At 34.0% G+C, this 15,225-nt stretch overlaps 2 protein-coding genes across 4 annotated transcripts in view; one reads left to right on the forward strand and one right to left on the reverse strand.

Moving 5' to 3' along the window:
* Window positions 1-1,596, forward strand: part of Cln7 (CLN7/MFS domain-containing 8) — a 68,790-nt gene extending 67,194 nt beyond the window's left edge. For both annotated transcript variants that reach the window (XM_072537055.1, XM_072537056.1), the window contains one exon: window positions 1,132-1,596. In XM_072537055.1, coding sequence (XP_072393156.1) covers window positions 1,132-1,419 — 288 coding nt within the window. In that variant the 3' untranslated portion in view covers window positions 1,420-1,596. The remainder of the gene's footprint in view (window positions 1-1,131) is intronic.
* Window positions 1,597-2,134: 538 nt separating this feature from the next.
* The window catches only part of LOC140445182 (organic cation transporter protein-like), an 86,445-nt gene continuing 73,354 nt past the window's right edge, over window positions 2,135-15,225 (reverse strand). For both annotated transcript variants that reach the window (XM_072537058.1, XM_072537057.1), the window contains exons 7-10: window positions 5,617-5,871; window positions 5,277-5,518; window positions 4,861-5,042; window positions 2,135-2,379 (exon numbers count right to left, since the gene is read on the reverse strand). In XM_072537058.1, coding sequence (XP_072393159.1) covers window positions 2,206-2,379; window positions 4,861-5,042; window positions 5,277-5,518; window positions 5,617-5,871 — 853 coding nt within the window. In that variant the 3' untranslated portion in view covers window positions 2,135-2,205. The remainder of the gene's footprint in view (window positions 2,380-4,860; window positions 5,043-5,276; window positions 5,519-5,616; window positions 5,872-15,225) is intronic.

Below are 15,225 nucleotides of genomic sequence, written 5' to 3' on the forward strand. Positions count from 1 at the left end.
CAAGCTTATATGCGTTCCCCAGATTTTCCAGTCTGCCGCATAGTTCTTTATCGCATCTTCTCTCTTCGCTGTTTATTTCCCTGGTTTAGCTCTTTCTTTAAGGCTTTTAGTCTTTCGGTCTCCTCTTCTACTAGTCGTTGTAATGTTTTCTTATAACTTCTATGTTATCTCTCCACCAGTATGGGCTCATTCTTCTCCCCAATATTTCTCTTCCCAAACAAATAGCTCCCTAATTATTTTATATCCAGCTTTAAAATTATTTGGGTGTTACCCCATTCCTTGTAATTATTCTTTTAGGTTTTTCTTGTCAATGAATTTGATTCGTCTCCCGTCCCTTGATTTTTTTATGGTTTCCCTTATTTTGCATAGGATATATTTATGATATGTGAAGATTTCCCCTTCTACTGTATCCATTCTTCTACTTAGTTTTTAATCGGGATCATTGTCATAGTTACGCCAATGTGTGTTTGACTCTCTCCTCTTTCAAATATTGGCTATTTAACACGATTAAGTTGATAGCTTGAATTACTTCAACCCATGCTTTATGATTCGCTATATCGTCAACGGTTTCCAAGGTATTATGTGGTATTCTGTCTTTATAGATGGTAATGTTCAATAAAATACTCCACTACTAAATATATTGGGGTATGTGGTATGTATATTATTGTCATATGTTTCTTCTTCTTCTTGTGGTGCCTATCCGTTACGGAGCATGGCAATTCTAACTTTATTGACCGCAGCTCGAAATAGTCCTGAAGTGGTCAAGTATTATGTTTCTTACATACTTTATATAAAAGTAATGCCCTACTTTATGTTTTCCAAGCTATATATCTTAATATTTCCTTTTTTTATGCTTTGGTATTATAATCATCGTGCTCCGTTGTTCCCCTTCTTATTTTTGGGGTTAATTTGTTACGTCATGGGGTCCTACAAAAAACTGTATTAAAAAATACAATGTTTAATGTAGATAAAACTTCATTTTTCTTTAAGTGCATTCGTTTAATTACACATTTGTTTACTGTACATGACCAGAACGTCCTAGAACAGTTTCTTGTCAATAAAAAGACATATCATCTGTTAAAAGACTTTTTTTAAATATAAATCATATAAATTATACCGTTTTTGTTTTAGGGCGTCTGGATGGGATTCATGGTAGGTGCAGGCTGCCTCTCCAGAGTGATGGGACCCATTTTTGTAACTTACATCTACGAAGAATACGGAACAGTTTGGACTTTCGGATTTACCACTGTTATGATGATTGTTTGCCAAATATGGTTACTGTGGATCCAGAAAAGTCTAAACCCCGATTTAAAAAAAGACGAAGCCACCGATCAAGAACTTCAAGAAACTTCTAAATTTGCGTCGGTCGATCTAGAAATAGAAAACGGAATACAAAGAAATTGTGATAATGTACAATGAATAGTACAAAATTTTTGACCTGGATTATGTTTGATGTAGAGCTAACTTTGTTGATACTACCATAATGGATATGTTGGTGTCCTGTGACTGAAAATTTTTTATAAATATTTTTATAAACAAATTTTAACTTTTTTGTGTCATAAATTTTATTATTTTAATAAAAGAGTATTAACTTTTTTTATTTTTACACCACTTTAATATACCTACCTATTTTGGAGAGTTTTATTAATTTACTTTTTCAAATCTGCATTTCTCAGGACTTCTCATCAGCGGCCAAGTTTTTTGTACAGACAGATTTGACAATGACGTATAATATTTATATTATATCGAATTCGGGCCGTGCGGCTTGGCAAGCAAGTACCATAACCATTGAGCTACGGCCGCTACTACTACTACCCATATGACTTGCAGTTTCTTACGATGTTCTTCTATGAGGATTTCCTTTTTCGGAAATAATTATTTTCAAAAGAGGATCTTGATTAAAAATCTACTACTTGTAATCTTTATCCAATAGATATCCAATAAAAGTATCTTTTATCCAATTTTCTCTACTTGTTTTGAAATTTTCCTAAATATTTATTCGCTACATCTTTTATTGCTATTCTTATAGTTGGTAGAGTATCCTTTCTGTGGTATCATCAACTGGATATTATTTTAAACCCATCAGAAATCTACGGTTTTGAAAACCTTTTTGTTGACGATCAAATAAAAAACATTTTAAAATTTATTTACATAATATATTAATTTTTGTTTATCTTATATTAAAAATGATCACAGATCAAATAACTATGTACACGATTCCTTCTCAGCTAATTTTCTTAACTGCTTGATGTTTTCTGCTTCCTCAATTGTATCGGGAAGTTTGATGTTGGATGTTTCTGGGAAAAACAAGGAGAAAATCGCAGCGATCCAAGACACCACTGTAAATGTTATAAAAGGGAGTGGATTCCAGAGTTGAGCCTGAAAAGTATATTAAATATTAGTTATTTTTGTGTGTAATTAAACAATTAGGAAATATTTTCGAAGTAAATATGGGTTTTGGACAAATTGGAATATGGAACGACATTTACCATCAGTTCTCCACGAGAAGTGGGCAAAAAAAAACAAATAGATCCAATACTCATCTGACCTTCATGGAAAAGAATCATCGACAGAAAGTAATTATTGCCCTGGCAATAGAGAAATGGGTAAGTAACATTCATTATCCTGTCTTTCAAAACACAGAAGCAGTCATAAGTTACAGATTAATATCACAGGTCTGCAAGCAAAAATCTGCTTGAATAATTTCAAATAATTCTTATTCACTTATCTACTGAAACCAAAAAGAAACAAAATGTCTGGAATGTCAGAAATTTTCACAAAATACGAATGCAGATTTAGTCCATTTTTAAACACAGAATATCATATTCTATGGCCATACAAATTACAAATTGCATCATATATGTGGAGGTACTCTCAACTATAGACGTATATATTAACATAGACTGAGTATGTCAGCACCGAGCAGTGACGACAACATCTTTTGCGATTGTTCAATTTGTCTCTCTCTAGCGTATTGAAACTTGTATTGGGTCTTATATAAGATAAACGGTGTATTGGGTATAATTGAGGATTTCAAAAGGAGGTTAAGCCCAAAATTGCATCTGTTGGTCGTGCAAATTCTGCGGTTTATCTCTTCGGTAGTATGTATTATTTTCAGTGTTAAGGAGCGCTCCCAGGTATATAAATTCGTTCACTGCTTCGATGCCGTCGTTTTCTATAACAAGTGGTCTTTGTGTTGGTGTTTAATATATATATATATATATATATATATATATATATATATATATATGTATATGTATATATGTATATGTATATATATATATATATATATATATATATATATATATATATTTAGCAGAACTGCAGTTATATTCAAATCGAAGAAAACCAATCTACCTGAAGAAAAAAGCATTCGATCAGTGTATATCACCAATCACCATGACATATGGCTGCGAAACTTTACTAAAGAAAGAGATAATATCGAAACTCAAAGGTCAATGGAGAGATGCATGCTAGGTATAACAAAGAGAGATCGAAAAAGAATAAAACGGAGTAGACAGAAAACTGACGTTACTGATGCAATCCATATAATTAAATCTTTAAAATGGCAGTGGGCGGGACATTTAGCGAGAAAAACTGACAAGAGGTGGTCCACTAGAATTACACTGTGGTATTCAAAAGTCATCAAGAGGCCAAGACGACGTCCAAATTTAAGATGGGATTATGACATTAGAAAACAAGCCGGTACAACATTATATAGATATACCTAACGTTGAAGAGATAATATCAACCAGATTTTTTTTCGATAATTTCTTCTAGTAAGTATAATGTGGCTTACCAAGTTGGTATTAATATAATTTTGTTCATAATTTAAATAAACGAAAAAGTTCGTAAAAGGCCTCGCAAAGTGCAAAAATTCACTTGACTCTTTTTGTTTTATCTGTGACAAACATACAGTGTTAAAGCAACAACTCAATATAAAAACAAAACGAAAGTACATTTTACATACTTTAAACTAAAACTTGTTGATGGGGACAGAGTGTGCATTCCTCATAATTTTTGCACAAGATGTATGGAGGATTTTCGAAACTGGTTTAAGGTAAAGGAAAAGTTTCCGCTTTGAGGTACGTATGGTACTTCTGCTCGTGATGTCAAAGTGTTCAACTAAAAATCAAAGCATCCTATTTTATACCCAAGTCTCTCCTCGGCTATTCATTTTCTTCCTCACGATGCAGAAACACTTGTGCCAAAGACTCTTGCTACGTTAGAAGAGATATTAGACTCAGATAAAGGCAAAGTACAACCTAAGAACGATCTGAAGTCTAACTCGGATTTCTCTGAAGATGGTGCTAAAGCAAAATTAAACTGAACTAAAATTAACTGGAATTAATCGTGTTTGGAAGCAAACATTTTGCCGTAAACGTAAACGTAATTAAAATTTTATTTAATTATTTGTCTAAGTTAAAAATCTTTAAATATTTGGTCCGACCCATTACAACGACTATATATTAAAGCTAGAAGCTAGATGAACTAATATATTATAGCGCAAATTTCGTTAGATTTGTCCCAAAAGCTACGCTAAATTAATCCTAAAAACAATGCAAAATGGGTACTTGCTCTGTAAGAATAATATAAAGTTGGAACTTCTAAGAACGAATACGTAAGAGAAAACCTTAAAGCATGAATAACGGGCAGTGCAGATCGGAACAATATTGCAAAAACTCGCAAAGTATTTTAGCATTAAGAGATGAAGAAAAAAATGATTTATCAAATAATTGAAGAAAGAATCTATATAAAAATTTATGTACGTTTACGAAGTTTATCAGTGTAATGTTTAAAAATCGTCTTAAATTGTTATCTGTAATGTTATGTTAATACCTAATTAATACAAATATTTACCAAAATCGGCGTCTGTGGTGCTACCATAGATCCAATTCTTCCCAAAGTAGAGCAAATTGCCATAAAAGTATGTCTCATTTTAGTCGGGAACATTTCACTGGTGTGTACGTAAATCAGTGTAAAGGAAATTGTCGCCCCAAACTTGCCCAGCAAGTATACAGTAAGACTTCCAGCGTGAGAGTCTAAAAGAAAAACATAATTGCTTAAGATCTTAGAGGCAGAGAGGTATTTCGCTTTCTGTATAAAATTTTATGCTCAAACAGCTTTACGATGCTCATTAGACAGTGGTAGGTCGAAAACATGAAGGCAGACCCCTCACACATATTTTTCACTACGAAGTGGACATCCCTTTCTGGCATTAAACTGAATAGTACTAAATCGCTGCATAGACGAAGTGAATAATATTATTAACTTACCTTCGGGCACCAATAAAAATGATCCACAAGCCACTCCGGTGAGGAAATATGCTCCGAACAGAGACTTTTTTCTTCCGAACCATACCAGCAAGTATCTGCAAGCAGCGTAGCCAGGTATTTCGACTAGAGCAGTCAGCATAAAGTCCAAGTAGCTGTTGCCTGCTACCAAAGTGACTGAATTTAGCGTTAATCCATAAAACTGGAAAGTACACACTATCCAGCAGAAACAGCAGAGCACCAACCTTAAATATATGGTTAATAATTACATAATGATTTAAACTTTTTAATAAGTAATACTCTGAAACGATTCTCATTCACCCACATGCTAAAATCTATTTACCTTATATTTAAAGTCGTAGATTTCATGGCTTTCAAAATATCACTCGTTTCGGTTGGTTTCTCTTCTTCAGATAAAGTCAACTTCTCTAAAGTTTGTTCGGAAAGTTCCTTGCCATTGACTTTTGCAGCTTTTCTCAGTATACGTTTTGCTTCTTCGTTGCGCCCTTTTGACAGAAGCCACCTAACAGATTCGGGAACGAGCCATATGTAGGATATGAGCAGAAATATTGGCGAGTACAGAATGTAAATGATGGGTCTAAAATTAAATATTACATGTTATTCTTAATACGTAGAACAGTATTTGATATCTACTATATTTAATGGTAAATATAACATAGAAATGTTGCAAAAAAAGTTTTAGAACTATATTTAGAGAAGTAATATATTAAGGCTCCCAAATACCAGTAGCCAATATATGTTTACAAAATATCTACGCCTAAGTGATGACTCCAATAAGATGAAACATCAAGAAATCGCAGAAATAAAACACATCCTTGGGTAAATTGTCTATAAGAACAATACTATATACAATTTCTTCCAATAGGTACTACCGAATTTTGACAGTTGGTAGGAGAAATATTGTTTATCTGTCAAATTTGATTCTCCATTATTCAATCTGTTTTTTTTAAATCACCATTGATGAATATAACGTACAGCAACGCGTCAAAATGATAAAATTGTTTTATCAAAATTGGTATTCTCCTAAACCAACGATGCGCGTGCTTCGCCCATTTTTCTTTCGGTATAATCGTTCAACCCAGAAGGTTATTCGTAGTATGATGAATAGATTTGAGTCTACTGGTTTAATACATAATCAACTAATACCTGCACGTTAAAGAAATACAAGATCGCTGCTATCCGTGAGAGTGTGTAGGAGAATTGGAAGCAAAAACTCGTCCTTTCACATACCACAATATAAAGAATTTTACAACGTGATTTGACTCAGGAACTGAAGGTTAACGATCATAGACAAGACGTATGTTCAGAAAGTCGGCTCTGGAACAGTTGAACATACTCGGGCCACATAGCTCATGGTACATTAGACATTCTGAACGAGAGATTTTAAGGCATGGTCATCTCATGTGAAAGTGATATAAACTGGCTCCCTTATCTCTCATGTGGAATTTGGTTCCCTTAGATTTTTAATTGTGAAGTTTTTTTAAGTCTCCGGTATATTCGAATAAAAATCACCACAGCGGCCCCCAAAGCCAACATGAGGCAGAGAAAATTGGACATTTCGGATGCGAGTTACCCAGCGAAGCTGCGGGGAACATTTTAACGATGTTATATTTCATACATAATTAAATCGAAAGACCATTCAAACCAATAAAAAATTTCGTGACCTAAAAAAATTGTGTGACCTAAAATAAGTAAATATATTAAAAAAAAGTTCTGACAGTAAGTCTTTGCTTGAATTCTTGTGTTAATTGATTTTTTGTTTTGTTTTTATACTGCGGTTAGCAACTTGAACCATCAGCATCATCATTATCATACAGCCTTTAACTTTGAATATTGAAAATAGACCTCCCTAAGTTTCCTTTACTGCCTCGATATTATGTCGTGTAAGTTCAGTTTATTGTACTTACTTACTTACTTAATCAGTAGACCCATTTGTACCTTTCGGTGTTGGGCCGTTTAAAATACAATTCATTACATTACAATATTTGACAGTCTTCTGAGGTGTCCTAGCTCTTAACGAACTTTCTCCATTCCTTCCCCAGTTTATTGTAACCTTCTTTATATGACCTTTGCACCGCATCAGAGGCTTCACCTCATCTATATGTCTAAAATATAGGGTGCCATATTATTATGCCTTTAGTTTATCTGTAATCACATTAATCAAATCGATTGTTTCATGGTTAGCTGAGTCATACGCTTTCTCGTAATTCACAAATATTAACCCTCTAATGCTACAGTCTAGGTCAATATACAACTGTGTTCCAGCCTAAAGTTTTTGCTTTGGTATCTTTAACATGGGTGAACTTTTGTTCACCGAAGTTTGACTAATGTTATGTTGACGTGAAATTTCACGAGTGCTGATATGGGGATCCACGGTAGTAGATAACAGTACATTATATTCCTTTTCTTCACTTATAAAAGTTTTGTTTCTCTTATTTTTTTCATGTGCAACTGACCCAGTGCGGAAAAATGATTCATTAATTTTTCAAAAGCTTTTGCGTTTGGCTTCCTCAGTTTAGGATATCACTGTTGATATATTCACTGGATGCAAGTAGGCAATTTCTAGAACTTTTCTAATACCGAAATCATATCTGTTAATTCTTCTACAGAAAAATTCATTTTTAAAATTAAATACAAGTCACACAGACTGATGAAAAAGATAATAATATGAAAACTGTCTTTTTTTTAAAGCCTACTGTTTTACAGTTGTTAACTGATACAAGTGGCCTCTTATATCTCGAAAAGTAATAAATTTAGTTATAGGAAATCCTTCATAAAAATAAAAGAGTATAATTAATGTAATCTTTAAAAAAAGTTAAAATACAGACTTGTACATTTAAAACATGAGCAAATCGTAATTCTTTTTGTAGTTTACCCTGTATACAAATATGTGTCAGTGATTTATGTTCAACTTAATTTGAAAACTAGAACATATTATTTACTATTTGAAAACTAGAACCGTAAAGTGAATACTTATTTCCTTAGAGTAGGGAATTCTACTTTGAGTAAAATTCCCTACTCTAAGCTTATTTCTTTATTCTTTCTTTATACACAGTGTGTTATGTGTTTATTTACATAGCGATTTCAAAATACAAATGATCACATCTCGTTAAATACCCTGTATAGCAGTGTCAAATCCCAAACTATAAGAATATAGATTATGAGAGAAATCTAAATATGTGAATATTATATTACATCAGTACAGAATTAAATCTTTAAAATGGCAGTGGGCGGGACATTTAGCGAGAAGAACTGACAATAGGTGGTCCACTATAATTACACTGTGGTATCCAAGAGACGTCAAAAGACCAAGAAGACGTAAAAATTTAAGATGGGACTATGATAGAAGGAAACAAGCCGGTACAACATGGCACAGAAAAGCGAATTTTAGATAATCGTGGGCAGATATAAAGAATGAATATGTAAGGGAGACTACACCATAATCGGTAGAATATGCTGAGAATGATGATGATGATGATGATATATATTAGTACAAATAAATCTAGAGCTAAGATTCTTCTTCTTCTTCTTATGCCGTCCCCATTAACGGAGGTTGGCGACCACATTTTTAAAAGCTTCTCTGTCTTTTGCAACGTGGAATAATTCGTCTACAGTCATGTTTGTCCAGTCTCGAATATTTCTCAGCCATGACTTCCTCTTTCTACCCATTCCCTTTTTGCCATCGACTCTACCCTCCATGATGACCTGCAGAAGACTATATTTATCATTTCTCAGTATGTGTCCAAGGTATGCACTCTTGCGTACTTTTATTGTTCTCAACAATTTTTTGTCTCGACCCATCCTTCTCAGCACTTCCTCATTGGTGGCCCTGGCAGTCCATGGAATTCTCAACATTCTCCGGTATATCCAAAGTTCAAAGCCTTCAAGCTTCTTAACTATTTGCGCTTTTAATGTCCATGTTTCTACCCCGTACAATAGTTGCGACCAGACGTAACATTCAACAAACCTCAGTCTCAGCGCAGTATTCAGATTTTTGTCACAGAACAATTGCTTAAATTTTAAGAACGCTGCCCTTGCCATTTCTATTCGTACCCTGATCTCTTGGTCTGGATCTAATTCTATGTTGATGTAAGCTCCCAGATATTTATATTTAGTCACTCTCTCTATTTGCTGTCCACCAAGAGTTAGTTGTTCATTATTTATTGGACTCCTTGATACTATCATAAATTTGGTCTTATCTGTGTTGATGTCAAGTCCCATTTGAATGCATTCATTATTTATTGCATCTAGTAAAGTTTGTAGTTCTTCTATACTCTCAGCCACAATTACCGTGTCATCTGCAAATCTCATGGTGTTTATGATTTCTCCACCAATTCTTATTCCCTCTTTTCTTTCCCATAAGGCTTTTCTGAATATGACCTGTGAGGACACGTTGAAAAGCGTCGGAGACAAGACGCATCCTTGCCTAACCCCTCTCGCAATCAATATATTATTTGTTTCTATATCGTTCACCTTTACTACTGCTTTCTGGTTCCATTATATAGCCTTATATAATAAACTCAATGTCTTTTTTGTCTAAATTGATGTTTTTTAATTCATCTATTAACAGATGGTTAATAGAGCTAAGATTAATAAGCAATAATAATCAGAGCAACTGCATATGTCGTTCTAATGAGACCCAAAGAGGTTGAAATACGTATAAGCGGCTTGCAGATGCCCTGAAATCAAAATTAAATCTTATACCGTCTTTCTGTTTTAGTTCTTTACTCTGTTTCGAGTACCAGAAACTAAAATTCACAAAGAAATTTTACCGTGATGAACGGCATGTGGAATGCAAATTATAAATTCTCTTGCCGACTAATTCATCAATCTGTCTGCTTTGCAAGTTTTAGAATGCACAGTAGTAAAGATTTGAATTTAGTTTCGCCATATAGGAAATCTTAGAATTCCTAGTATTGTTATAAGATTAATACTATTACAAAAATTAATATTAAACTTAACAGTCTTCCGGGTTGAACCGCGTTGATTCTCATTGCACCGAGCTTTCGACATCCTCTCTGATGTCTTCTTTAGGGCTTGAGAGGTCTCAGTCTCCCGAGCCCCCAGATACTACTACACCAATCACCAATCAATGCTACTAGGAACAGAATACGGTTTATGGTGTCGTGGTTTGGGTGGAGGCTGGCGCGGGGGTTAGCTTGGGGATTGACAAGGGGATTGGACAGTGGGATTTTGATTCGCGGATGGAATATTTTCTTTACGAGAAGTCTCTATGTCGAAGGTAACCGTATGCCGTCATCTCTTTTATTGACAATTTGGCCTTTTTTCAATTTCTATGGCTTCTCGGATAATTCTTGGTTTATAGAAGCGGGTGGGGGCTATGGTTCTGGAGTTTTCAAAATCAATTTTAAAAAACCTATATGAAGATGGTGTTGACCTAGAGCTGAAATTGAATCGGAATTGCAAACAGAAATGTAATGTTCATAAATCCTATTTTGGATTCTTGGATTTGTTTGGCCTATATAGGATCGGGGGCCATCTGCACAAGGAATTTCATAAACTCGGTGTTGTTCATTTGGAATGTTGTCTTTGATTGATCGGACAAGAGATAAAAGTTTTTGTCGGGGGGTAAATATTGTCTTTATTCCTTCTTATTTAAGAATTTTGTCGATTTTGTCAGTGACACCTTTAATATAAAGAAGAAAAGCTTTCGTATGATGAGGGTCTGAGTCTTTGGATTGGGATTGAGTGGGAGATTGATGTCTATGGATGCTCCTACTGATGTGATTTCCGCGGTAACCGTTTTTGATGAGGGCTTGTTTTAAACAAAAGAGCTCAGCGGGTGTACTTGCATCATCGCAAAGGCGTATTGATCTGAAGACAAGAGTATTAATTACTGAATTAATTTTTGAAGGCCAGTTAAAGGCCAGTTCCATTAACAAACTTGAAGTGTTCGAAATGTGGTGCCTGCGTCGAATGCTCAGAATATCATGGACGGACAGGGTCAGAAATGAGGAAGTACTCAGAAGAGCGGGCTTACAGGATAGGGAACTTTTTAATTATGTAAAAAGTAAGAAGACTGCATACTTGGGGCACATTATACGAGGAGAACGATACACTTTTCAGCAACTGATACTCGAAGGGAAAATAGAGGGTAGGAGAGGTCTCGGACGTAAAAAAATGTCATGGCTGCGCAATATTCGACAATGGACAGGAATCCACAGCTATGAAATGCTTCGCAATGCTGCTAAAAACAGAATTATTTAATCCAGAATATTTAACATCTCACCTGACAAGACGATGTACGGTGGACGCTTACGCAGAAATGCATGGCACCTTAAGAAGAAGAAGAATTTTTGAAGGTGGATGATGAGAGTTGGCATGCAAGTAACAATTGGTATGGGTGAATTTTTGATAAACGGAATGATGAAAACCTTGGGATTGGCTTTTTTGGAAACGTCAAGAAACGGTAGGGATGAACAGTTTCCACCTCCATCGTGAACTGGATACTAGGATGTATACCATTCAGGTCGGTTTGAAAATATACCAAAGCATCCCTGCCATGGGGCCAAATGACGAATATATTGTCAACATATCGTAGCCAACATGTGGGTTTGAGCATTGATGTAGATAGTGCTCGAGTCTCGAAGTCTTTCATAAAGATATTGGCAATTACTGGAGATAGTGGGAGCCCATTGATTTGTCTGTAGAATTGATTTTGGAAGATGAAATAAATGTTGAACATTAAATGTTTAATGAGAGATAAGTGGTCTTGCTGGATACTGTATTTAGTTTCCAGAATGTTTAGAGTTTCGTCTTTAGGAATATTTGTAAAGAGTGAAACGATATCGAAACTTACTAGAATATCTGACGGTGAAATACGGTAGAGTTTTGGCCAAGTAATTGGCCAATGGTTATGTAGGGCAGTTGTATGCACTGACAATAGGACGTAGGGGAATCTCGGGCTTGTGAATTTTGGGTAGGTCATATATTCGAAATGTTCTAGAAGACTTTTCACAAGGAATTAGAGATTGTGTTATGTCAACAGGAAGAGAGGTTTTATTGATAATGGCTTTTATTGTTTTCTCCAGATAGGTTGTTGGATTATTATCGGTCAGGAAATAAAACTCTATTTGTTCAGTCTCAATATTTCGTCACGATTTTGTGACTTCTTAGTATACTTCACAGTACGGTCGAAAAATAATTTGAAATATATATATATATATATATATATATATATATATATATATATATATATATATATATATATATATATATATATATATATATATATATATATATCTATATATATATTTTGTTGTACTTTTGAATGTCCATAAGCAATAAAAAACCGATATACAAATTTTATTACTTAAATAAAAATTAAAATTATTGATATTTCATAAAGACACGGGCATATGAATTTTCAAACATCCTGTATAAGACAAAATATGTATTTTAAGTTGTTCGAAGAATTGTTCATTAGGCCTCAGAGACAAGACTTTCAAATATTATCGATAAGAAATTTAAATAAGTCGGTTATTGTGAAATGGTTTTACCCGGAATAAAAGTGTATATAGAAAGTGTTGAACAATGGACCGGGATTTGCGGTGGTTTTCTCCCCGAAAGATTATATCGGTAAAAGTTTATTAACAAAAGACATTGAATTGAGAAACAGGTATCGTTTGTAGCTATTAGTAAGAAATATTTGTAAAGTAGATAGATTTAGTTAGAATAATTAAAGAAGATTTGTTTTCTGGAATTACCCGAATGACGTTTTATAGAGAGAGTTGGGTGGTAACGATATACTCACAAGAGGTGGATGATTTTTATTGGTCAAATTTTGAATGCAAGGAGGTTTGGTTTTGGCTATGAGATAGGAGAGAGAAAAAAAGGTTAGTTAGTCAGTTTTCGTCGTCCAAGAAGGAAGGAGCTTTGTGATTTGTGTTTGTTTGAAGTCCCGAAGACGTAATTTACCGGGTGTGTTTATTTGCGGTGGAAAAGCTGACCAGTGTGAGGAACGGGGTACAGAGAGATAGAAAACCAAAGGGCCTAAGAATATTAATAGCAGACGAAGCCGGAAACATTTGGAGATACAAGGACAGATAGGAGAAAGGTGTACGTCATCTGGACCACAATAGGAGCAGAAGCAGAGAAAGGATTTTTTTGTTGTGGCGTGGCCATAGAATTGCAACGGCAGAGAAGGAAAGGTCAGTCAAATTTTATTAGAGCCGGAGTGTGATTTTCATTTATTAATTAAGTAAATTGAATAAATAATAGAGACAGTTAATTTTGCGATCACTAAAAAAAAAAAAGGAATTATAAAAAGAGCTTAGTTATAACACATATTAAAAATCAATGTAAAATAACATTTGGGTCCATGATAGAAAACAACTTCTCATATATTTAAAGTTAGTATATTGCAAATATTACAGGATTGATTGTTGTATAAAATTTCATTAAAATAAAGGACATCTCACATATAGTTCAGTTGAAATTCTATGTATTTTATTCAGGTCATATTACCTATCCCGATTAGGACGCCAATTGGAAAATATTTTGAATCCACGATCAAAGGTAAATCGTACAATTTAAATAGCCTGAGATTGTAATTAATTAATGCTGATTTATTGTGATTAATTGGAGATTAGTTCATTTAATAAATATAGACAGGATTTTTCCTAAGTAAGCAATATAATACAATTTAAATAGCATAACAAAATGGCCCCCAACGTGTAAAGCTTTGAAAAATATTTCTAGTTGGCAAATTTGAAAGGATAGGAGTAGACGAGCAGATATTTGAAAGTTTATATGCCGGGGATAAAGTGAAATATTATGTAAAAATTGAGGACATAAAGATTATATATTTTTTTTAAGATACAATTTACCATAATTGATTTATTCGTGATATTGACAATTTATAGGTTACCATAATTGATTTATTTGTGTGATATTTAAATTTGATAATTTTACCATACTTGAATGATTTGATTGATTTTGACATTTGATATTTTACCATTTGATTTATTTGTGGGATATTGAAATTTGATACTCGTACTCAAGAGTTATTACATTTGAACAGGAAAAGTCCCGTTTGTTGCAACAGACCAGTAGAATTTTATATTTGGCGGGGAAATTATTGCACAAATTTCAAAGTTTCATATTTGGCGGGGATAAATAATCTAACGAACATGTCGGCCACAAGGAGTCAAAGCAAAACGCAAGAAAGGAAAGAGGATAAGATAGAAGAGGAAACAATTATTGATGAAGGATCGGATAATGAAGGAAATGCTACAATAATGGAGGAAAGAAAAGAAACAGGGATGTTAGAAAAATTATTAGCTATGATGCAAATACAGACACAACAAATACAAGAATCGTCACAAAAAATGGATAAAAATCAACTGGAAACAAAACACATAATGGATGAATCACAACAAAGAACGGAACAAAAATTGGACAATTTGGAAGAAAACCAAAGAAAAATGGAACAAAAAATGGAAACGCGTATGGACAAATATGAAAACGAAATAAAAGTCTGTTTAGAAAGAAGTAGGGAAGAAACAGAGAGGAAAATAGAATTGCAGAGAGAAGAAATCGAAACTAAAATGAAGGATATTCAGAGTATGCAAAAAAGGGAATTAGAACAGATAGAAATAAAATTTGAAAATGCGCTACAAGAAGACCGGAAAGAAACGGAAAGGAGATTTAAACAAATTGCAGAGATGGAGATAAGAGGAGTAGAAAGAAAGGAAGTCATCGTACATAGCACAGAAGACGTAAAAGTACGATTTGGCGGGGATATAAGGAAAATACACCCAGTGCCTTTTATAAATAACCTAAAGGAAAAAGTCAAATACATAGGACCGTTTGCAACAGCAAAGGAAACCATCAGAAACCATCTCACAGAAGAGGCAAATCTTTGGTTTGTCAGCAAGGAAGAAGAATTGGACAATTGGCAAGATTTTGA

The sequence above is a fragment of the Diabrotica undecimpunctata genome, chromosome 7, assembly GCF_040954645.1.
Source record: "Diabrotica undecimpunctata isolate CICGRU chromosome 7, icDiaUnde3, whole genome shotgun sequence".
Classification (NCBI taxonomy): Eukaryota; Metazoa; Arthropoda; class Insecta; order Coleoptera; family Chrysomelidae; genus Diabrotica; species Diabrotica undecimpunctata.